This window comes from Ovis canadensis, chromosome 7 (genome assembly GCF_042477335.2).
Source record: "Ovis canadensis isolate MfBH-ARS-UI-01 breed Bighorn chromosome 7, ARS-UI_OviCan_v2, whole genome shotgun sequence".
Classification (NCBI taxonomy): Eukaryota; Metazoa; Chordata; class Mammalia; order Artiodactyla; family Bovidae; genus Ovis; species Ovis canadensis.
Window position 1 is genome coordinate 86,718,632 of NC_091251.1, and position 25,201 is coordinate 86,743,832.

Genomic DNA, 25,201 nt, shown 5'->3' on the forward strand with positions numbered 1-25,201 from the left:
TCTGGAATTTAATTTCTTTTTCATAGAATCATGTGCTGGCACTGACGGCCCAGTCACCTGGTATTGAGCATTTGAATGAAGTGAGCCTCAAGCTCCCACTTAGTGACGTAGCTATGAAGACATTACAAAACTTGAACCGGCAGTGGATCCGGGCCACGGCGACAGCACTGGAACGCTGCAGGTCAGAACAGCCCAGCTCCCGCCTTCTGTTTCAATTATGGTAAAATTGACAGTTGAGCGCAGTAATGTCATTGTTATGTGGCTCTGTTCTGTTTTTAAACCTTTGTAGTGAGCTTCAAGAAATTGGATTGAATGAAAAGTTTCTTGATTGCTGTGAAAAGTGGATCCAGCTTTTGGAGAAGATAGAAGAGACACTCAAGGCAAACATGGCTGACAGCCTTCCTGCTCTTCTAGAACAGCAGAAGACATATGAGGTAAATGAACCCATGCCCTGCCACTCTGTCCCCCTCTCCCTGGGGCAGTAGTTAGGGGATGAGAAATTTAAGTAAAAATATGCAGAATACCTGTCAATCTTCAATCCCAAAACACAGAATGTATGTCTTTAAGCAAATTCATTTGTCAGTTGATCATTTGCAAAACTCTCACACACATTTCATAAATTTCCAAATATTGTTTTGCTACTCTGTTTTATTAATGACTGAACTCCTCCTAGCCAGGCTTCAGCAATACATGAACTGTGAACTTCCAGATGTTCAAGCTGGTTTTAGAAAAGGCAGAGGAACCAGAGATCAAATTGCCAACATCTGCTGGATCATGGAAAAAGCAAGAGAGTTCCAGAAAAACATCTATTTCTGCTTTATTGACTATGCCAAAGCCTTTGACTGTGGAAAATTCTGAAAGAGATGGGAATACTGGACCACCTGACATGCTTATTGAGAAATCTATATGCAGGTCAGGAAGCAACAGTTAGAACTGGACATGGAACAACAGACTGGTTCCAAATAGGGAAAGGAGTACGTCAAGGCTGTATATTGTCACCCTGCTTATTTAACTTCTATGCAGAGTACATCATGAGAAACATGGGCTGGAGGAAACACAAGCTGGAATCAAAATTGCCGGGAGAAATATCAGTCACCTCAGATATGCAGATGACACCACCCTTATGGCAGAAAGTGAAGAAGAACTAAAGAGCCTCTTGATAAAAGTGAAAGAGGAGAGTGAAAAAGTTGGCTTAAAGCTCAACATTCAGAAAACTAAGATCATGGCATCTGGTCCCATCACTTCACGGCAAATAGATGGAGAAACAGTGGAAACAGTGTCAGACTTCATTTTTGGGGCCTCCGAAATCACTGCAGATGATAACTGCAGCCATGAAATTAAAAGATGCTTACTCCGTGGAAGGAAAGTTATGATCAACCTAGATAGCATATTGAAAAGCAGAGACATTACTTTGCTAACAAAGGTCTGTCTAGTCAAGACTATGGTTTTTCCAATGGTCATGTATGGGTGTGAGAGTTGGACTATAAAGAAAGCTGAGCTCCAAACAATTGATGCTTTTGAACTGTGGTGTTGGAGAAGACTCTTGAGAGTCCCTTGACTGCAAGGAGAGCCAACCAGTCCATTCTAAAGGAGATCAGTCCTGGGTGTTCAGGAAGAAATGATGCTGAAGCTGAAACTCCAATACTTTGGCCACCTCATGTGAAGAGCTAACTCATTTGAAAAGACCCTGATGCTGGGAGGGATTGGGGGCAGGAGGAGAAGGGGACGACAGAGGATGAGATGGCTGGATAGCATCACCGACTCGATGGACATGGGTTTGGGTAGACTCCAGGAGTTGGTGATGGACTGAGAGGCCTGGTGTGCTGCAGTTCATGGGATCGCAAAGAGCCGGACATGACTAAGCGACTGAACTGAACTGAAACTCCTAGATTTTTCTGCAGTAGGTGGAACTTCTGGCCCAGCATTGGTTTCTTAGAATGGGAACATGGTGCCACTTCACCAAGAGCGTGTTAAAGTACTTCAGCTTCTCTCCATATTTTCACTGAGTAGTTCTATAAAGTATTGATGCACCTGGTATAACTCTAACATAAATAATTTTGCAGAGGAGTTTCTCCATACTTTCACTGATATATGTTTGAAAATCCTTCTATAGGCAGATCCTGCATTTCCAAACTATGCATGATTAGTTCACTGTAACTTTTTGATTAAACTGATTTAAGTCTGCATTGTTACAGTAAGGTCATCCACTGAAAATGAAATCTGAAAATGAAAACTTTGAGTTAGTTGCTGAACAGTTTAGTTTCTTCCTCTGCAAATGGATCTAATAGTATTTACTTGAGTCCTAAGCTGAAGAAAAAGTGAAACAATGCTTGTTTTACTGAGTGCCTCTCAAATCGAAGGAAATGGCAACCTACTCCAATATTCATGTCTGGAGAATCCCATGGACAGAGGGGCCTGGCAGCCTACAGTCCATGGGGTTTCAGAGAATCGGACACAACTGAACGACTGAACAACAACTGAAATCAAAGATGCCCAATAAATGGGTCTTATATGTAGTTATTATTAGACCTGTTTGCTTCTAAGATTGTATTTATAGGTGTGATGATTAAGCATTTTTTGCAGTTAGGTTCAAATCATTTGAAAATAAATTATCTCACATATCCTCCGTAGACTTTATTAGGAAATTCATGAAAACAGTTTTCACTCATATTTTACATTTTAATTCATGTACAGATGTTAGAAGCTGAAGTTTCTATAAACCAGACAATTGCCGATTCTTATGTCACCCAATGCTTACAACTCCTGGACACAGTAGAAATAGAGAAGAGGTAAGCTCTCCAGGATTCATGATGGCTGTGAGAATGTGGAAGGCAATGCGACTGGGTGGGCCTTCCACCACATAAATCTTAACATCAATGTCTGTGGCCTTGTGATTGATAGAGCGCTATGGGGCCAGTCTTCTGGCTATATATTAGGATAAAGTCTTGCTTCATGGCCATAAAAACATCAGGACCCCTTTTCCCTGTGGTAGAGGGGTGAGCTTAACAGATCAGATGATTTGCAAACACGTTTCTGCCAAGTCCAGTTAACTAATTTTTTTATTCCAAAGCGTCATTTTATAGTACGTTTTCCTTTCTACCTTCAGCCTCATGATATTTTGCTATTTAAAAAATAAATTTCAAAGGACTGTTCTCAGCAGGTGGCTATGTCACAGCTGTGAAAGAAGAGACTTCTCTCTATGTCATGAACATGGGATGGGGTCTCTGGGCAGTTCCAGTCGGGCTGAGCAGAAGCCCTCAGACAGCCTGGTGGCACTAGCTGCACCTGCTCACACAGCTGGTGCCCCTGCCAACAACAGCCCAGAGTGGGCCTGGCCTCCTAAATGACTTCTCCATACATCTCCATAGGCATTCGCTTCCTCCCATCATTCCCCATATGCTTCTGAATCTTCTCTCGGCATAACTAAGAAATACAAACCCATTTCTTCCTACCTCTGAGGTACTAAATTCAAGCCAGTTTCAAGATGATTAACTGCTTTTGATCTGATTAGCATGATTTTTCCCATAATAAATAAAAGGCCCTATTTCTCACATGAAGGGTGTTATTTATCTGGGAAAGAAATATTTGAGTAGTTCCAGAAAGCATGTTCTTTATTGCTGCAATTATGTAGTGTATAACCTTCAAGTAATCAATAACATTACAAGGGACCTACCTATTCATCCGTTTGCCACTGACGCCATGCTTAGTTTTCCGTAAAGCACTTGGTATAATCTGTGTCAAAACAGCTTGTTTGAGGTCATGCGTGTCAGCAAAATACCAGGCCCTGTGCAGCTCTTTTCTGCTCAGTACCTTTCACCATCCCACACATTGCCCCCTCCAGCCCCACATTCCCCATCATAAACATGGGGAATGTGCTCAGATCTACAGTAGTCTTTCTAGGTAAAAAGGGCAAATCTGAGTTCCTATTACACGTTGATAGTTATTTTTTTCTACCCATAGATGTCAGAATTCTCTAATCATCTATTTCCCCCAAGACCAGAATTTGTTTGGAAGTTCACGAGGCTCAAGGAGCAGTGGCAGAGTGCGGCCCAGGGCGTTCGCCAGAGGAAGAGCGACGTCGATGAGCTGGTGCGCCAGTGGCGGTCCTTCACCACCTCCGAGGGGGACCTGCTCCGCTTCCTCGCCGACACCAGCCACCTGCTGTCCGCAGTGAAGAGCCAGGACTGCCACAGCCTCCACCAAACGAGAAGCCTGATCCATGAGCTGAAGGTAGTGTGAGCCCAGCAGCAGTGTGGGAACCACAGGGTGCCTTTATTTGAAAGATGTTTGTTTGCTTCAGGTTTTGTGTTTTCTCTGATGTTCAAGTGTGCTCTCTGCAGTGGGGAGGCCAGTTGGTCACGGGGACCTTACTCAGCCATGTCCTCAGCCTTGTGGGGTCAGAAACCCAATCTTATCCATTCATCCAGAAATACTGAGGCTCTCCTGGGCTGTGGGCACAGAGATGGACTGGGGATGAGTAGGGGGAGTGCAGAAGTTTGGGGTGACATACCTTTACAGCCTTGTGCTTCAGTCGTGTCCGACTCTTTGCAACCCTATGGACTGTAGCCCACCAGGCTCCTCTGTCCATGGAATTCTCCAGGCAGGAATACTGGAGTGGGTTGCCATTCCCTTCTCCAGGGGATCTTCCTGACCCAGGGATTGAACCTGCGTCTCCTGTATCTCCTGCATTGCAAGCGGACTCTGTACCATTGAGCCACTGGGGAAGCCTGACAGACCTTTAAGACACTAACAAATATGTAAATGATTAGCACAGTAGTAGTTTACAATAGGACTCCTGCTTACTCTTTTTTATAAAAAATAGTTATTTATTTGGCTACACCAGGTCTTAGTTGTGGTACTTGGGATCTTTAGTTGCAGCCTGCAAATTCTTAGTTGCAATAGGTGAGGTCTAGTTCCCTGACCAGGGATCAAACCCAGGCCCCCTTTATTGGGAGTGCAGAGTCAGCCACAGACCACCTGGGAAGTCCCAGATTCTTGCTTACTCTTGAAGGGCAAATTCATTTCGACAACAGCGTTTCCAATACAAAAGTTGCTTGATGAACATAGGACTTAGAACAATTAGTTGGCAATTCCCAGGGCATATTTCATTGAGTCATCGAACCATGCGTCACATTAGAGGGACAGTTAAACAAACCAGCACTCTTCAGAAGTCCTGTGCTTGCCTCATTTGTTTATCTAGGTGTCAAATATTAATTGAGTACCTGTTCTGTGCTGGTCACTGTTCTAAATGCTGGTTATGTTGTGTGGACTAATAGAAGACCTCTGCTCTCATGTGGCAATCAGACAAATCAATAAACTAGAAAATACTAGTTTGTCTGATTGGGGGTGGGGGGATCAGACAAATTAAAAAATAAACTATCGGACTGCAACATGGCATATGTGGGTCATTAAAATAGGGCCGATGATGGAGAGACTAAGTGGCTGCTTTAGACTGGGTAATCTCTGGGGAGGTGACATTTAAACTGGAACCTGAGTGATAAGGAGCCAGCTGTGCAAGGAGTTGAGGGTTGGAGGCAGTTCAGACAGAGCAGTTGGGGAGCAGTTCAGACAGAGGAAGCAACTTTCCTGAGTCCCTAAGATGGCAACAATCTTAGCAAAAAAGAGGAAGAAAGAAGGGTCATAGGATGGGTGTAGCCAGTAGGCAGCAATGATAGAAAATGGACTTGAGAGGCAGTCATGGAGGAGCATTTTGGAGAGAGGCGTGACAGCTGCGTAACAGTCTGGGTGTAATAGGAAGCTGTTGAAACTGGAAAAGGAGGCCACATGATGTGATTCGTATTTTTAAAGGTCTTCTGGTTGCTCTGAGGGGGATGGATTGGGGGTGGGCGTGGGGTCACAGAAGCAGGAATCCCAGCGTATTATCTCTATTTATTGCTGCAAGACAGCGAAGAGTTCTTATTCTCTCATATAGTTCTGGAGGTTGTCAGGGCTGTTAGGTGGTTCTCGGCAGGAGTCTCTCAGGCAGTTTGAGTCAGATGGCGGCTGAAGCTGGACTCATCTGAAGGCTCCCTCACTTTCATGTCTAGTACTTCAGCTCTGGTGTTGGAAGAATCCCTTGGACTGCAAGGAGATCCAACCAGTCCATCCTAAAGGAGATCAGTCCTAGGTGTTTGCTGGAAGGACTGATGTTGAAGCTGAAACTCCAATACTTTGGCCACCTGATGCAAAGAGCTGACTCATTTGAAAAGACTCTGATGCTGGGAAAGATTGAGGGCAGAAGGAGAAGGGGATGTCAGAGGATTAGATAATTGGAAGGCATCACCGACTCAATGGACATGAGATTGGGCAGGCTCTGGGAGTTGGTGTTGGACAGGGAGGCCTGGCGTGCTACAGTTCATTGGGTCGCAGAGTCAGACACGACTGAGCAACTGAACTGAACTGAACTTCAGCTCAGACAGCTAGGATGTGGAGCAGCTGGGGCTCCTTGGGCTTCATTCCCTGCAGACTCTACATGTGGTAGCTTCCAGTAGCTGGACTCCCTACATCCAACTCACGGCTTCAAAGGTGCATGTCCCACGGAAAGGAGAGCCAGGGAGAAGTTACACCAGCTTTTTAGACCTTGCCTTGGACATCAGCCACTTCTGCCATCCTCTGTTAATCAAGGCCATCACATGTGCCCACCGGGGTTCACGAGGAGGGGGTAGAGGTTCCACCAGTTGATGGGGAGGGGCAAGGTTCTAGGAGAGCATGTGGGGATAGCATATGGGGCTGGTAATATTGTTGTGGCCATTCTGTGAAAAATACAGCCTGCCGTAACTCATGGCTGTTTCAGTGGTCTTGGTTAGTTGTTAGGATGGAGAAGACAAGGGTGATCACAATGAAGATCACAAGGCTGTTTGTAGGTGATGCTTACAGGATGTGCTTATGGTTTGGATATGGCAGGTAAATAAAAATCTAAGTCCAGGTGACTCTAGGTTTGGAGGTCGAGGATCTTGGTGAATATTGTGCTGCTGACCAATCAGGGAAGACTGGATGAGAAGCATGTCTTTTGATGAGATCAATCTGAAATGGCTAAAAGACATCTATAATAGTGGCTATGTCAGCAATACTGAATATTAGAAGGACAAGTGTGGAGGGGCAGTGTTCCTTGAATTGCAGGGGTTTTTTTCATTTGGTTTTCATGGAGTTTTTTCTTTGTTTTGATGTTTTGATTTTTCGGTCATATGGCTTCTGGGATCTTAGTTTCCCAACCAGGAGTTGAACTCAGGCCCTGGGCAGTGAGAGCTTGGAGTCCCAACCGCTGGACCACCAGGAAATTTCCTCTTTTTTGCATGTGGGCTAGCCTAAGTATTGCTGAAACTATCTTTGTAAATAAATGCTTGATTGATTTTTTAAAAATGTCAGCTTCCATTTTGAAAAATGCCTATATTATGTCTCCCTTGAGAAATTTGAAAATAAAGGAAGTCATATTTACAACAGAAATAAAAGCCATTTTTTTCTTCTGAAACCAAATGCTTTTGGAAATATGAATCAGTTGTAAAGTTTTGACTTCATTTCTGTGATATAAATACTTGGTTTTAGTCCCTTTTAAAGGGAAATCTATATGATATCCAAAGAGAATTTTTAAAAGCTATCCCTTTAGGGCAAACACTGATGTATATAAGTGTTTAAGTGCTAAAGTGTCTAGTTTTATATTTTACCTTTTTTATTTGTTCTCTCCTTTTATTTTTTTTTAATTAATTTTTTTTTTTTTACTTTATTTTACTTTACAATACTGTATTGGTTTTGCCATACATTGACATGAGTCCACCACGGGTATACATGCATTCCCAAACATGTTCCCCACCCCTCCCACCTCCCTCCCCATAACATCTCTCTGGGTCATCACCGTGCACCAGCCCCAAGCATGCTGTATCCTGCGTCGGACATAGACTGGCGATTCGATTCTTACATGATAGTATGTTCTCTCCTTTTAAAAAAATTATTTTTTTATTTATTCTGAGTAACTAGTAATTATCAAAGATTATAATTGTGCAATATTGAGAAGTATAGAACAAAATACAATTATTGGAAGACAATTTCTCTATAATATTGTGTTGGCCTCTGCCACACGTCACCATGAATCAGTCACAGGTATACGTATGTCTTCTCCCTCTTGAACCCCCCTCCCATCTTCCACCCTATTGCATCTCTTTAGCTTGTCACAGAATGCTGGGTTGAGTTCCCTGTGTTACATAGCAAATTCTCACTTGCTTTCTTTTTTACATATGGTAATGTATTGTTTAGCATAATGTACACATTCTACTCATGTGGGTTAGGAGTAAGCTGACTATATCATAATAGTGATGGTATTTGCTCTTAGTATTAGATCTAATACTTCAGTCATTTTCTTAATATTCTTGAATTCCTTTATCTTGTAGACTTTTATTCTGTGAAGTGTATTTTTATACACCTTTTATCAACGCTTGAAAATTATTTTAAGAACACATCATTTGGTGGTATGCTGTCTACTCAATTAAATATCAGCCTTTGATGTGAATGAGTGTTTGTGTGTGTGTGTATTCTAACCAGATTTGTTTAATTTATATCTAGTTTAACATTTAAGAGAGGCTCTGAAGGAAATACAAACACATGCAAAGAGTCATATTTTGATCACATCAAAGGCTTAAGCAAATTACCTTTTTTTTTTTTTAAAGAATAAAGAAATTCATTTCCAGAGGTGGCATACTACCTATGCATTAACCTTGGAAGCTGGGGAAAAGTTACTGAACACAGCTAACCTGGAAACTAAAGAATCAGTTAACAAGAGAATCAGTCAACTTCAGGACAACTGGAAGGACACAAAACTCCAACTTGGAGAAATGATTAAACGGTTCCAGAGCACTGCAGAGGTAACTCAACATTTTCTTTTCCTTTCATGGTATTTAAATGTAGTAACATAGAATTTTTCTTTGCTCTGCAAAGATGGCAATGATTTTAGGAAATCACAATGTTGTAGGTCTTCCAAGGGACCTTAGGTCGGGTCCTGCTGATCCACAAATAATGATAGTTACCTAAAATAGTAATATATAATGTTAATGGAAAAGCTTAATGTTAATATCTAAATACTTGAGGTGCTATTTTATACTTACCTTTATGAAACAGGAAACTAACTCATGTTCAACGGAAGTTCAGTAACCAAAGCTAACATTCCACGTGTAGTCTGTCTTTGAATCTAGTATATGAAAGTAAATATAGTGATGCTTCATTCTTCTGCTACCTTCAAAGAATCCACTTTTCCATGTAACTGAATTTCCCAGATAATTTATGATTATACCTCTAAAAACCAAAATGTCTTCTTCTGAGTGATTATTAGAAAAATCCTTCATTTTTTTATGTTAAAAAATCCCAAGTTGTTCTTAAAAATTCTGAGCTGCTTTGGGCTTAACTCCTGCATTGTTGTGCTTTTTGAGTTCTTATGTGGTTTTTATGGTTTTTCTTTCTTTCTATTTAATGTTAAGCTGTCTATTTTTACTTTTTATTTCTCTGAGAATACTTACTCCTTATAGCCCACTCTTTTCTCTCATCTGTTGTGTGTGTATCAAAACCAGATAACCAAGCTTGTCAGAGATATTTTTCTGAATAAAGAATAAATATGTGCTGAGTTAGGGCCTGAACATCTCTCCTATAAATAAAGTATCTGAATTTTATTTGGTGTACAAACTGCATGAAATTAGTTAACTCCCAGACCGTTGCTGAGCACGTGCCATGTTTGTAAACGCAAGTGAAGGTTTGGTGGAAGTGAAAAGGACTCACAGTGTTGTTTCTTCACTTTCTTCTTGGGTATGTTCCAGAGGGTTGATGTTGCTAGATCAAGTGGCTTCTCCTTAAGTGCGGGTTAGCATATAGTTGGGCCAACCCAAGGATATTTAAATGTCAGTTGGACTGAGGAATAGAATAGTGTTTGAGTCTGTGTTTGTCTGTTTTTAGTAATTTCAGGAGAGTGATTTTAGTAATATCAGGAATAGAAATTTATCCTAATGAATTATAATCTCCCTTGAAAATACAGGCAGAATTGGAAAAAAAAAAATACAGGCAACTATTGTTCAGTAATGTAAGGTTGAAGGAAAAGATCTAGTATGAAAGAAAGGCATCCACAAGGGAAACTGTAGCCTTAGATCGACTCACTTGTTTTTTTTAGTTGGAGTATAATTTGTTCACAATGTTGTGTTAGTTTCTGCTGTCAACCATGTGAATCTGCTGTGTGTGTGCCTATATCCCCTTCCTCTTGAGCTTCTCTCCCACCCTACTTGGTCATCACAAGCACTGTGCTGAGCGCCCTGTGCTATACAGAAGCTTCCTGCTAGTTATCTATTTTCCACGGGGTAGTGTGTGCATGTCAACACTACTCTGTCAGTTCATCCTACTTCTAACTGTATGTACTTGGACCAGTCAGTTTTCTCTGAGTTTCAGTTTTCCCATTTTAAATGTGATACTAACACTTGCCCTGTCTCCTAAGCTTATTATAATTACAGTGAGATAGTGAAATTGAAAAAGCGTTAAAGCACTCCAAGCAGGAGGTGGCAGTCAGAACAGTGGTGAGAAATAGAATGAAACTTGACTGTGAAAGGGTCACTAAAGCCAAGCTATGTCTAGAAGGGGGAGAGAGAGCAGAGGGACGGCACTAGAAAAGACAAGAAAAGTGGTTGAGTGCTTTTGCTTTTCAGTGTTAGCAGAGTGTATGGCCAAGACTGGAAATGCTAAAAATTAATCTTTCCAGTAGCCTTTGAAATGTGAACTTTTCCAAAATTAAAATAGAAACAAGTTAGCTAGATCAGAGATATGGGGAGGGAGGAAGAAGTATTTCTAAGCAAAAAGCAACCCAGTGGTTGAGATGAGCCACACATAACCCTGCAGAGAGGCGTAGAACATCTTGTCATCCCAGCTGCTTTGTCGGCTAAGACAAGGACCTCGGTGTCTGCGTGATTTACAAAGACACATTTAATAGAGCAATTACATGGATTAAGTTAATTATCCTTTTCCTATAATTCATTCTTAAACAGCAAAGTACTTACCAATTTTACCACTGTTTTCAAATAGACCTGGGACCAGTGTGAAAAGAAAATCAAGGAGTTGAAAAACAAGCTGCACGCTTTAAAGGCACAAAGTAAAGACCCTCTTCCAGAACTTCATGAGGAGCTCCACAGAGAAAAAGAACTGATTAAGGTATTGAGTTCTGAAGTAGTGTTCAAGATAATCACTCAGCTGTTTTCTGAGAAGTTGAAGTGTTTGTCTTTCGTTGTCTGTGTGAAACAAGTTTTCAGGTCCACTTGGAAAATATTTTTTCTACCTTCTCTGTAATACACCATGCTGGTTGCTGAAACAACTAGAATCCATGCTTTTTGAGATTCATGTGTGAAGGCTAGAAAGATTTTTCAGAAATTCTTCTTTTGGGGGATTTTGCCCTCAAATCGTCCTTCTGTTTCTCCTCTGTAACATAAGATGCGGCCTCTGAGATTACATTGAAAGCTCTTCCTTTATCAAATGGCCTTGTGTTTGAAATTAAAGCTTGACTGAAGAATTAATTTTTAGAGGACAGTAGTTAGGGGTTTTGCTCAAATACAATGTTTCTGTAATATTTTCCAAGCTATATTCTGCTTAATGGATGCTACACTCGCAAAAATTCCTGGGTATGTCAGGGCTTTGCAGAAGACAAGGCAAACTCACCAATAGGAACTTGGACCAGTTAAATTTCCAGGTTAGGAACTCCCTCCATCTCTTTCCTTTCTGCGGATTTGATGTTGGAAAGACATCCACAGCCTAATGGAATATAGTTTAATTTTTTTTTCCTTCTTTTAGTTACTTCAGGGATCTAATTGAAAATAATTAGAAAGAATTGAGTAGCCTCCTACTTCAAGCTGTGCTGGAAATTAGTGTCTTCCTGCCTGAACCTTTTTTCTTCATTGTAAAAATTTCTAACATGCAAAAAAATTCAAACATAACAAATAATATGACAAACTTCCATGAAACTATCAGCCAGCAGAAAAATAAAATATTACAAATACAGTTCAAATGCCCTGTATGATCTCCAAGGTATTCCCTGTCCCCAGAGGTATCCACAGTCCTAAATCTGGTGTTTTACCATTCTTATGCATTTCTTTATCATTTTACTACATGTATATGTAGATCTCGGTGGAATATAGAAGTATTAATTTTGTTTTTAAACTTTATATAAGCAGTACCATTATTCTGTACTTAAGTCATAAAGATGTACATTTCCTTCTTAAAGTTTTCAAATTTTACTTTTTACACTTACAGAGTATTTTTATTCACTGAAGCACTGATTTTTGTTTTGTTCATATAGATGCCTATTATCCTGTTGTCCATTTACTGATTAGTCCAGTGTCCAATATCAGGTTTCCATATATGCATGGTTTAATTCTTGGTTCTCTGCTCTATTCCTAGCTTAGCATTTATACCAAATCATCTCAAGTACTGTGTTTTATGTGAATAAATCTTCGTTTCAGGTGTGGTGTATCCATCCCTCATTCTCACATGAGTGTGGGTGTCCTTGGTTCTTTGGTTTCTCACAGCTTTTAGAAGCCGCTTGTCAAACTAATGGAAATCCTGATAAGCATTACAGTGGAGCTGTATTGAATTTATAGAGTAATTTGGAGGAAATTAACATCTTTTTTGACATCGAGTCCTCCTGTTTTCAAATATGGCATATTTCTCCTTTTAGTCATGCTGAGTGTTTCATAACTTTCTTTATGTAGTATTGTACATCTTTTGTTAGATTTATTTCTTGATGTGTTACTTTTAAAGCTATTGAAAATACTGTCTTTTTCTAATTATATTTTTTGTTTACATTGACGCCTAGAAATGTGACTGACTTTTCTGCATTGATACTATATTTAACTGTCTTGGTAAACTCTTTTATTAATGCTGATAATTGTGTCAGTTCTTTTGGAAGTCTATGAACAGTTACCATTGGTGAATAATGACTTTTTTGGTTATTTTAATTCTTAAACTTCTGTTCCATCTACATTGGTCAGTACCTCCAGAGCAGTGCTGTAGAAGCATTGATAGCTGGCCCCTATGTGTCAGTCCTGATTTTAAAGAGAATGTTTTCATTTCACCATGAAGTATGATTTTTGCTGGTCATGTGTTAGTAGATGCCTTTATTAGGTTAAGAATGTTCCTGACTATCCCTGATTTTCAAAGTTTTTATCATCTCTATATCTTTAAGTTTGGATCTAGACTTCAAGTAACAGATAAGAGGACTTGGAGTCCCTCTGAGCTGACACATAGACTTTCCTCCCATCAAGTCCAGAAACCTGTGCAAAACGTGAACCATAAGCCCACGTTCAGTTCAGTCACTCAGTCGTGTCTGACTCTTTGAGACCCCATGGACTGCAGCACACCAGGCCTCCCTGTGCATCACCAACTCCCAGAGTCCACCCAAACCCATGTCCATTGAGTCGGTGATGCCATCCAACCATCTCATCCTCTGTTGTCCCCTTCTCCTCTCACCTTCAATCTTTCCCAGGATCAGGGTCTTTTCAAATGAGTCAGTTCTCCACATCAAGTGGCCAAAGTTTCAGCTTCAGCATCAGTCCTTCCAATGAATATTCAGGATGGACTGGTTGGATCTCCTTGCAGTCCAAGGGACTCTCAAGAGTCTTCTCCAAAACCATAGTCAAAAGCATCAATTCTTCGGTGCTTAGCTTTCTTTATAGTCCAACTCTCACATCCATACATGTCTGTTGGAAAAACCATATCTTTGACTAGACGGAAAGCCCATGAGGAGGCATAATTTCTCCCAAGTAGGACAATTCTCAGTTTCCACTAGGATCCTTTCAATTTCCATAGCCTCAGCATTCTATTTTTCTGTGCAACGAATTGGGGAGAGAGGGCAAGAGCATTGAGTTCATTCAACCTATGACCATTTTCCAAAGAGATCCCAAGTAACCTAAAGCCTGTCCAGAGCTGTGTTTATCATTCTTAAGTCACTTGGGAAAATACGTAACCACTCAAACTTTACTTTCCTCCTTGGAAAATTACATTCCCATCACAGCCAAGTTGACATATGGGGAAGTTGCTTTACATGGTTATATGTGTCTATATATGTGTATGGTTTATTTGTTGTTGTTGTTCAATCACAAATCGTGTCTGACTCTTTGCAACGTCATGGACTGCAGCACGCCAGGCTTCCCTGTCCTTCACTGTCTCCCAGAGTTTCCTCAAATTCATGTCCATTGTGTCGATGATGCCATCCAGCCATCTCATCCTCTGTTGGCCCCTTCTCCTGCCTTCAATCATATTTTATATGCTAACTATAAACTGTTATGAAAATTATTATCGCTATAGTGGGCATCAATGTTCACAAAACTTGTCATATGATTGAATCCATGGGATAGTTTTAGTTTTTAAATAATTTTTATTGAAATATAGTTAATATACAATATTATACTAGTTTCAGGTGTACTACACAGTGATTTGACATTTGCATGCATTATGAAATGATTACCATGATGTCTAGTAATCATCAGTCCTCATACAAAGTTATTACAATATTATTGACCATGTTTCTTCTGCTATATATTACCTCTCTGTGGCTTATTTATTTTATAACTGGAGGCTTGTACCTCTTCATTAAATATTTTTTGAATAAGTAATGTGGTCACATGGTTCAGAATTCGAAAAAGTATACATGAAAACTTTTTTCCCATCAGTTTCTCTCCACAGAAGCAGTGTTACCAACTTGTTATATTTTCTTCCAAAGATGCTCTATGCATATACAGACAAATACATACACACACACACACACACACACATATACACAGATTCATGTTTTGATCTTCTTTTTACCCAGCTGGTAGTGTAGAAAAATAGGACTTGACCATCCCAACAATAATTGAATCCACAGGAAGGCTTAAATGCTGTTGTGCTGTGTTAGAGTTCAGTCAAAGCCTGTGCAGTGCACCACTTTATGTAGTCAAGTTTTCCATCATATTCCATATGGATAGTTGGAATTTCACAGGTACTTTTGCAGTATAGAAAATTTATCTTGTTAAATCAAGAAAGGCAAACTTACCTGACATGTTCTCTTTTGCAATTAGTTTTGGTAGCAAATCTGGAGTATTTTCTTTTTAAAATGGAAGTGTGAGTTTTGAAATGTTTATAGAAATAAGTGAACTTTTTCAGCCTTAATAGATTACCTCAATAGACCTTACCCAATATATTGTTTGATTCCTTGCTTTTGCACTTAATATTTAAGAACATTTTAAAGCTCTTGAGACATACTGCCAAATTCTTTTCTTTCAATCATACATTTTGATATTTGAGGATTTACTTTCTGCTAGGTGTCTTGGTAAGTGCTAGGTGGGCAGTGCATTGGTGAGAAATGTGATCACGGCTCCATCCAGTGTGGAGCTGATAGTCTAGGCTACTGGAGAGATGCATGTTGACCAGAGTCCCACCATATGGGTACATATGACAGCATGTGTGCGTAGGGTCCCAACCTCATCCCATGACTCAGAGAAGGCTCCTCTAAAGAATTACCTGTGTCTGAAACCTGCAAATGTTGGTAGGAATAAGCTAAATACATCTGGGGAAGGATAAAGGTGAAGAACTGGGTAGCATCTCAGGCAAGTAATTAAAGAACAACAAATTTAAACATAACTAGGTCAGACACGACTGAGCGACTTCCCTTTCACTTTTCACTTTCATGCATTGGAGAAGGAAATAGCAACCCATTCCAGTGTTCTTGCCTGGAGAATCCCAGGGACGGGGGAGCCTGGTGGGCTGCCATCTATGAGATCATACAGAGTCAGACATGACTGTAGCAACTTAGCAGCAGCAGCAGCAGGAATTATTACACATATTAAACTTGTCCCCCAAATATATAAAACTCGATACCAAACCATATGTGGAAAAAGATAGTCATTTCTTTGAGAACACAATGTGGCAGTATTTATTAAGAATCCCAAAATGTCCATATTCAAAAGTTCTACACCTGTTAATTATCCTTTCAATTGTGGGAGAAGACGGGTTATCCAAACCAAAATTGATTTAAACCGGGCGGTGGATTACTTACACCGGCCACCCCTCTGGGCAGGCGTCTGAGCCTGCACTTTTGATCAGGAAACACTGAAGTGCAACCATCTTCCGGTCTTGAGAGTCAGTGAATGGCAAACCTCTGCTTGTGGCTTTCCTGCTTCAGGTGATGAAGCTGGTAAAAAAATGTTCCACAGCAGAACCTGCTCTCATCCACTTTACTAGAATCGTGAAGCGAGAAGTAGGCAACGGAAGTTTAAAGTGATGATTTCTCCTCTGAAAAAGATGTTATTTCCTAAATCTCCATGCAACCTTTAAAAAGAACCCTCTGAACCATTCTATTCAATGTAAATCCCTATTGGCAAGTTCATGCCAGTGTAGCTTTTAGAACTCTAAAAATCAATCAGAATTAACCCATTTTTACTGTTGCCACCCCTCAGACAGATTACTGATGTAAATGAAATACTCTCTTCTTTCAGATTTCAATAGACAGGTATGAATAGAGACCCTTCAAATGTGCCAAAATACAGAATATGAGAAGCACAATAAAAATCTGGAGGTTTCTTGAATGTTTGGGCTGTTTCATTTTACCTTCTCTCTCGTGAAAGTAATTATCTAGATTAAGTCCTAGAATTCAAAAATGTTTTAATTTGACCAATACTTCATTTAAAAAGAAAAAATTGTTTCCAGAGCCAGAGGAAATTTTCTGCTAACCCATCTCTGGCGATCATTAGGGAACAATTTTTTTTTCCTTCAATTATATTTATTCTTTTTGAAAGTTAACCAAAATTATTCACTTAAGAGAAGCTGTCGTTATATGATTGCCACATAGCAACAATGCTTATTGTTATTTCAATAAGCAACAATGCTTATTGAATTTCTTAAGGTGTTTTTAAAAGTAGGGAAATCACATTTTATACAACAGTCTGTAACACAGTTTGAGGATTAAGTGTATGTAGGTGAGAGAGATTGTTGTGAGACTCCAAAAATACTTTACTTTCCCCTAAATAAAGGTAAAGACCTACTTGATTTTAACATAGAGTTAAGTATAGAAAAGTCTGAAATACCTGAGGAAGTGAAAATAAAGGTAGAAAAGAGTTCTGCTTTGGGAAAATAGGTGCTGAGGAATTGGCCAACCACAGCCGCAGAGGCTGGCCCTGGGCTGTTTCTCATTCAGAAAGTCCCACCCCTTTTCCTGGCCTCCCCTCCCCCAGGGTCCAATCAAAGGATTAGCTTCTACAGGTTTGGAAACAACAGCAGCTTGAGTTGAAGAGTTTTCTTTCTTTTTTTACCCCTTTCTTTCTTGTGTTTAAATGCAGGAACTAGAGAAGTCTTTAGCTAACTGGACTCAGAACTTGAAAGAACTTCACACAATGAAGACCGACCTAACCCAGCACATTCTGGTGGACGACGTGATGGTTTTGAAGGAGCAAATAGAACATTTGCACAGACAATGGGAGGACCTCTGCTTAAGAGTAAGTCAGTTAACTGCAGGGCACGGCTCTTCTGAAGTTTATTGAAATGTCTCCGAAGGCCAGACAAAGTAGAAAGGAGCTTAATTTCATTGAACCGGGAGGCCCTTTTCAGTTGGAGCCCGGGCTGGTGCTGTTCCTTGAGAAGCCAGCAACAAGGTTTAACAGATTTGACCCTTTGTTTCTCCAGCACTCAGTGCTGGAACTTTGCACACTCTTAATGAGCTTTTTTAAAAAAAAAAAAAAAAAATCACCTTCAGAGCAAGGGGGAGGGGAGGATTGCAGTTTTGAGCAGCTGTGTGCACTCTGCTCTCGGTCGTGTAGAGATGACAAGTACCAGTCCTTGTCTGAGAATCAGAACTTCAGCAAAGAGGTCCAGGCTGGCCTTAGAGCTGTATCTCTGCAATATCTGTTGTGGGCCCAGCACACAGCAGGAGTAGTACTGAGTGCCGGGCTCCAGGGCATTTTATCAGCGCGCTCTGCATTCACATGCAATCCAGTGTTTATTTCAAGTAGCTGGCTTTTAAACCTCTGTGAAAGAGAGTCAACTGCTACACTTACTATCTCAGTGAATCACTTATACTTATTAAGAATTGAGTTGTAGTTAAGGTATTACACGGTGTAAGTAGATGACAGGATCAGGTTGGAATTAAAAGGTTCAAATAGATCTTTTGTCTTAAGAACATTTAATTCTAAGAAAAGTTAAGTCTTTTAATTTTTGTAAATGAAGAGATGTACATAAAAGTTGAAAATTCAGACACTTCTGAGTGCATTTTAATTAAAAATGTTTTTCCTTCTTTATTTTAGTATTTAATATTCATGATATACCTGTCCTTTTAGAATTTTAGAATAGTCCTTTTAGACTATTTCAGAATAGTCCGTTTAGAATTTTTATTCAAATTTTATATAACAGAAAAGTGAGAATATGTAAAAGATACCCTAAAAGCTAAGGAAGAAGTGAAGACTTGGGCCCAGATGTTCCTAATTGTTACCATCAGGAATCCAGTCAGAATGATGCTATACAAAATGCCAGGATTTTTAGAAGCTGAGTTGAATAGATACTATGAAAAACAGAAATACAAAACGGGTTTTAGCGATAGTTTTTTTGGCCCTCTCAACACATTTGGTTGGGTGGATGTAGAAGCATTGGCTACTTTTGCTTCACTCTGAAAAGAGCAGAGGGGTTTTTTTGTTTTGTGTATAGTTGAAAAATGCCTAGGAGTTCAACTTTGGTTCCCGCATTTGTAAAGTGGGATGTTAAAAGTTAACCAAAAAAAATTTTAAGGTTACCCTTTTTATCTCTAGGATTCTGAAGATTTCTAAGACCTGGGAATACTGTGTACATTTAAAGAGGCTGATTTGCATTCTTTAAATTTATATTTATTCAGTAATAAATTTGAACCCTGGAAGGAGGAAGATCCTTTGCTGATGTCAGCTTGGGGGTTGCTTCTGCATAACAGAACATTGGGTATTTGGGGGTCAGCCTGCTCACTGCAGACCAGTATTTGATTCCATTTCCATGGTTTCTATCCAGAGCAGTGGTGCATATGGGGAAGGCGGATTAAATGAATGATATGCATTTTTTAAATTTTGCTTTGTTTTTGAAATATACCACTCAAACATTTAAGTGATGTTGATTTTTGTCATTCATTTGCACTATATACATAAGATTTATATTGTGACCAAGATGATAGTTTTTAAATTAAACAGGTGGGACATTGGCCTTAAGTAAGAATAAGGACTTGATCATTTTTTAAAAAGAAAGGATTTGGATCATAAAACAAAACAGTAACATGTAGCAAGCAGTAAATAAATCTATACTTAAAGAGTAAAGAACAAAATAAATTTAGGTGATGGTTAAAATACATTCATCTAAACTTCCTGTTTCTAATTTTTAATAAAATGCGGTAATAATAAATTGAAGAGCATGGCACCCCACTCCAGTATTCTTGCCTGGAGAATCCCACGGACAGAGGGAGCCTGGAGGGCTACGGTCCATAGGGTCTCACAGAGTCAGAAACGACTGAAGCAATTTAGCAGCAGCAATAATGGATTACCGCATTATATTAAAACTGTTTTGGATAAAGGTGAATCCTTTTGGTCAGTTACACTTCAGGTACAATCTTTTGTTACTGTCGCTTTTTAAGGCATTTATCAAAGGTGTAAAACTTCTGTTGACCTCAAACCCTAGGTCTTTAAAAGGCAAAAACATAATAATTTAAGTCCTTGGGATCACCTGAATGGAATCCATAGTCCTTTTGATGGGGGGTGGGGAGGAAGAGAAAGTCTTTCCTTCCTGCCTATACTCAGCTGCCAAATGCATTGTCATTTCCAGGTGGCTATACGCAAACAGGAGATAGAAGATAGACTCAATTCATGGATTGTGTTCAACGAAAAAAACAAAGAGTTGTGTGCATGGCTGGTGCAGATGGAAAACAAAGTTCTCCAGACAGCAGATATTAGTATTGAAGAAATGATTGAAAAGCTCCAGAAGGTGAGCAGGAGTTCCCAGAGGGGTGCGGTTATGACCACCATGGTCTTCTCTGCCCTCCTCACTCCCAGACTCAGAAGTGTATGCTGTAGGCATATTTCCAATGAGGTGGGAAAGGTGGGCTGTCCTTGGTGGGCAGGGTGCTGTGTACTAGGGCATTGCTTTCTCTTGGTTAGGAAGAAAAAGGGGCTCACGGCTTCTTAAGCCTCAGTTCACACCCTAGGTGGGTTATGGTTTTTCTAACTGTGTTGTTAAGACGATCCCCTGGCCAAAGGAGAAAGACCAACAGCAGTGGGGCTCATAATTGTGAAGTGGTCGCTGATTCCCATAAGGAAAGGAAGAAAGAACCTTCTCGTCACAGTCACCCCAAGTGCCACTCAGTTAAACCTCAGGAAAACTCTTGCTGATATATCAGGCTAGTTTAGTTATACCCTGTAGTCCTCAGCTCCCAAGTGCATTAGAATAACTGTGAGGGAAACCAGGGCTTTTGAATTAAGAAAGTAACTACTGCTTTATGTATTACACATGCACTTTTGACTTTTTAGCTGCTCACTAAAGGGTTGCATTAACAGGTGAGAGAAGTGTTTTTATTTTTTAAGAAATTTCAGGAGGCACAACTGTGTGTTTGTATCTGCCAAAGAAATGAATTTTCTGTAGTGATTCTAGCTTTGTGTTTTGGTGCCTCTGCCAGGACTGCATGGAAGAAATAAATCTGTTTAGTGAAAACAAGTTACAATTAAAGCAAATGGGCGACCGGCTGATCAAGGCCAGCAACAAGACAAGAGCAGCTGAGATCGATGACAAGCTCAACAAAATCAATGACCGTTGGCAACATCTTTTTGATGTCATTGGCTCAAGGTAAGGAATGGCCTAAAAATGGGTTCCTACTCCCTGGCTACAGTGGTTACCTCACAGATCGCAAAACTGAACCCCATCTTCCTCTAAGGTAACCCAGCAGTTTCCTGAACTTACAGATAAAGGTAGAGCTTGATAAAAATGAATGGAAATTCTTATTTTGATATTATAGGATTATATTGTAGCACGGTGGTTTAGTCATGAAGTCATGTCTGACTCTTGCGATCCCATGGGCAGTAGCCTGCCAGGCTCCTCTGTCTGTGGGATTTCCCAGGCAAGAATAGTGGACTGGGTTGCTGTGCTCTTCTTCAGGGGATCTTCTGACCTAGGAACTGAACCCAGGTCTCCTGCATTGCAGGTAGATTCTTTACCAACTGAGCTACCAGGGAAGCAAGGAGATAACCAAGTATATCTCACCTTTTTTTTTTCTTTAGCTTAAAATTTCGCATGACTTAGACTTGGTTTAAATGAGAGTTGGTCCTTGAGGAAGAGGTATTATTTAGAAATTCTAACACTACCTTAAGACTTGTGTGAAGTCTTAAGATGAAGTTATGCCAGCCTGTTGTTGCTTGTGTGTGGCAAGTAGGTCAAGGCATTGGCCTGATTTTCTGGGGGCTGCTTCTGGGGGTCCCTGAAGGTTCCCCTCCCTCTAATCACCACCATCAGAGGAGTTGGGCTCATTCAAGGCAGGGCCCCTCTGCAGGTTTGTGCTGGGTGTGCTAGGTCCCCAGTGGGCATCTGGTCCTAAGATGTGGAATCCGGAGGTATTGCTGTGACTGTAAATCAAGGCTGTCCAGTGCTTATCAGAAACAAGACTGACCATTTGATCTCCCCTCACAAATAATGATGACGATACCGCCCAGAGCTTCTAAATGTTTTCTGTCTTCTCTGTCCAAACAGAGACCCCAACCAAAGTGTTTTTCAGTTGTAACCTAGCACACAAACAACAGTCACCTGGCTTTGGGGCCATTCATGCAGCTTTGTTTGCACTGGCTGAGCAAGTCTGTTACATAACAGAACGCTCACATATTTTGACCACATGTAGAACATGGACCGTACAGGAGAATCCTGTAAGATAAATGAAACACTGGGGAGTACGGAAAACAGAATACTCTTAAAAATCCTTTTCTTTTACCCCATCGTTTACCCTAAACCTTAAGTGAACCTAGTTCAGTAAGCAGAGGCACCAGGCCAAGTGCTATGAGAATTACACACTGGAAGTGCAATAAGATGAGTCAGTTAATGTTAATGGGAGCAGACATGCCAGCAGCTGTAAAGCCAAGTGGTCTGAGAACTCAAATCTCATCTTCCTGGAGTGGGGGTGGGGATTGGGAAGAACCTGATGGAAGAGCAGTGTTCCCAGATGGTCTTTATTAAGGGGGTGGAATTTGAGTGTTCCTGGTGGCAGAGAGAGAGAAATGTACGTTATAAGCAAAAAGGTACAGGGTAGGGCAGAATAGAAACTGTTCAGGAAATTATAAGAAGCTCCACTGGCTCAGGAATAGGAGATGAAGCTTTTAGAGAGGTAGGTTGGAGCTAAGTCTTAGACAAGCTTAAATCTCAACTAAAGACTTGGCCTCCTAAATAAAGTCTGAGTCTTTCATGATTTTTTAGCAGCTGAGGGTCTGTTGAAGATAAATACTAGAGTGATTTGGCTGGCAGCATAACTTGGGCTAAATTTAACATCTCTTTACTACCAGTTGGGGGTGGGGGTGGGGGGGAAATCTATGTTAACTCAGGAATAACATGGTGCTAACTCAAGTAAGAGCACAGATTTTGAGCTAGTCCTGACTTTATCTGACTTCTACCTACCATGGAAACTTGAGTAGTGATTTAACCTTTCTAGGCCTCAGTTTCTCACAGAGAAGGCAATGGCACCCCACTCCAGTACTCTTGCCGGGAAAATCCCATGGATGGAGGGGGCTGGTAGGCTGCAGTCCATGGGGTCGCCAAGAGTCAGACACAACTGAGTGACTTCACTTTCACTTTTCACTTTCATGCATTGGAGAAGGAAATGGCAACCCACTCCAGTGTTCTTGCCTGGAGAATCCCAGGGACAGGGGAGCCTGGTGGGCTGCCGTCTATGGGGTCGCACAGAGTCAGACATGACTGAAGTGACTTGGTGGCAGCAGCACTGATTACATCAGAGTCCACTGTGTGAATGAATGACAACACGTGTCTTGAATTTGTCACAGGCCCAACAGTGAGCATTTATTGAATGCTATCATTATCAATGCTATCATTGATAGTAACTTACTATCATTGTCTTTCCATAAGAAGACTTTAAGTGGCATGTTTTTTGAGTGTTCAAGGATTCCCTTGCTTTTGTCTAACAGTGAGAGGTCTTTCTTCCATGAAACCAGTATCTTTGTCTTATTTCCAGTGCTTAGAACAGTGCTTCAGATAATTTGTTGAATGGATGTTCCAGGACATAAGAATGTGATCATTTCTGTTGGGTCAGTTGTGACTGGTATGCCTTTGTCATCACTGTCTTTATCTCCTAAGTCTTCTTGGGCACCTGGCACTAATCTAAGGTATGAGGACATCATACCTGTTCTTAGATCATTCAGGAGCTAGATCTAGATCCTGCTTCCTGAGGGCTAGAGTGATTATGCATTCTTACTCATGTGTGCTTTGGTTCTATCACTTCAGAGTTAAACAGACTGCTTGCTTTCCTCCCTCCTCTCTAACTGCTGGTCTTCAGCCAGTTGCATGGTGCGAAAGAAGGAAAAACAGCCAGTGAAACTTCAGTGGTCTTTCTAGAAGGAGCAAAATAAAGAGTTAAAATAATAGCAAATATATTGGCTGCTGGCTGTATTCTTCACAATGTGCCTTTTATGTCTGATTCCACATAATCATCACTGTAATTCTGAGAGGTTGATGCCATTATCCCATTTTACAGATGAGGAAATTGAGGCACTAAAGTTAAGTAACTTGGCACGATTGCATAGTCAGCATATGAGGCAACCAGGATTTCAACTCAGACAGTCGTATTGCCTCCCTGCAAACCCAGACCCTTCTGATTTGTTATACCAAAATGAGTAGACCATGTTGAAATCCATTCAGAACTGAGGAACTAGAAAAGAATAACTGATTTTACCTTAAAGCAAAGGCCAGGGTGAGACATACGACTGACAGTCTAGGAAATTTAGTTACCGTGACACTTCAGGTGAATCTGTGGGTTGAGGCAGCAAGCTTGAACTTGCCATGAATTGACCTCATGTATTAATAGATCAGCTCCTTGTCTGATCACTGGCACTCATCACATCACCATCAGAAAAGCAGGAGAGGGTCTGCACAGGCTGCAGAAGTCAAACCACACGGAGGAGAACCTGCAATCCTGCAGGGTCCGTTAATAACCCTATTTGTCCAAAGAATTCTGGACATCATTTAATCATGCCTGTCCTGCTCGCAGTGTTCCACTGCTTCATTTCTGTGGCAGGAGACAGCGTCTTTTATTAAAAATAAGACTTGGAGGGAGACCATACACAGGCACCCAGCTTCATGACTTTAAAAAAGTCGCTTCACAATTTACAAATTCAATGCAATCCCTATCAAGCTACCAGCCACATTTTTCACAGAACTAGAACAAATAATTTCAAGATTTGTATGGAAATACAAAAAACCTCGAATAGCCAAAGCAATCTTGAGAAAGAAGAATGGAACTGGAGGAATCAACTTGCCTGACTTCAGGCTCTACTACAAAGCCACAGTCATCAAGACAGTATGGTACTGGCACAAAGACAGACATATAGATCAATGGAACAAAATAGAAAGCCCAGAGATAAATCCACACACATATGGACACCTTATCTTTGACAAAGGAGGCAAGAATATACAATGGAGTAAAGACAATCTCTTTAACAAGTGGTGCTGGGAAAACTGGTCAACCACTTGTAAAAGAATGAAACTAGATCACTTTCTAACACCGCACACAAAAATAAACTCAAAATGGATTAAAGATCTAAATGTAAGATCAGAAACTATAAAACTCCTAGAGGAGAACATAGGCAAAACACTCTCAGACATAAATCACAGCAGGATCCTCTATGATCCACCTCCCAGAATGCTGGAAATAAAAGCAAAAATAAACAAATGGGATCTAATTAAAATTAAAAGCTTCTGCACAACAAAGGAAAATATAAGCAAGGTGAAAAGACAGCCTTCTGAATGGGAGAAAATAATAGCTAATGAAGCAACTGACAAACAACTAATCTCAAAAATATACAAGCAACTTCTGCAGCTCAACTCCAGAAAAATAAACGACCCTATCAAAAAATGGGCCAAAGAACTAAATAGACATTTCTCCAAAGAAGACACACGGATGGCTAACAAACACATGAAAAGATGCTCAACATCACTCATTATTAGAGAAATGCAAATC

At 40.4% G+C, this 25,201-nt stretch overlaps 1 protein-coding gene across 9 annotated transcripts in view; it reads left to right on the forward strand.

Annotated features, from left to right (window-relative positions):
* Nucleotides 1–25,201, forward strand: part of SYNE2 (spectrin repeat containing nuclear envelope protein 2) — a 325,432-nt gene that overhangs the window by 266,909 nt on the left and 33,322 nt on the right. For 8 of the 9 annotated variants that reach the window (XM_070292474.1, XM_070292472.1, XM_070292475.1 and 5 more), the window contains 9 exons: nucleotides 27–181; nucleotides 290–434; nucleotides 2,695–2,789; nucleotides 3,996–4,230; nucleotides 8,658–8,852; nucleotides 11,041–11,166; nucleotides 17,319–17,474; nucleotides 19,807–19,965; nucleotides 20,654–20,820. In XM_070292474.1, coding sequence (XP_070148575.1) covers nucleotides 27–181; nucleotides 290–434; nucleotides 2,695–2,789; nucleotides 3,996–4,230; nucleotides 8,658–8,852; nucleotides 11,041–11,166; nucleotides 17,319–17,474; nucleotides 19,807–19,965; nucleotides 20,654–20,820 — 1,433 coding nt within the window. Of the gene's footprint in view, nucleotides 1–26; nucleotides 182–289; nucleotides 435–2,694; nucleotides 2,790–3,995; nucleotides 4,231–8,657; nucleotides 8,853–11,040; nucleotides 11,167–17,318; nucleotides 17,475–19,806; nucleotides 19,966–20,653; nucleotides 20,821–23,469; nucleotides 24,952–25,201 lie in introns of those variants that run through there. The other variant, XM_070292477.1, reaches the window with a different exon arrangement.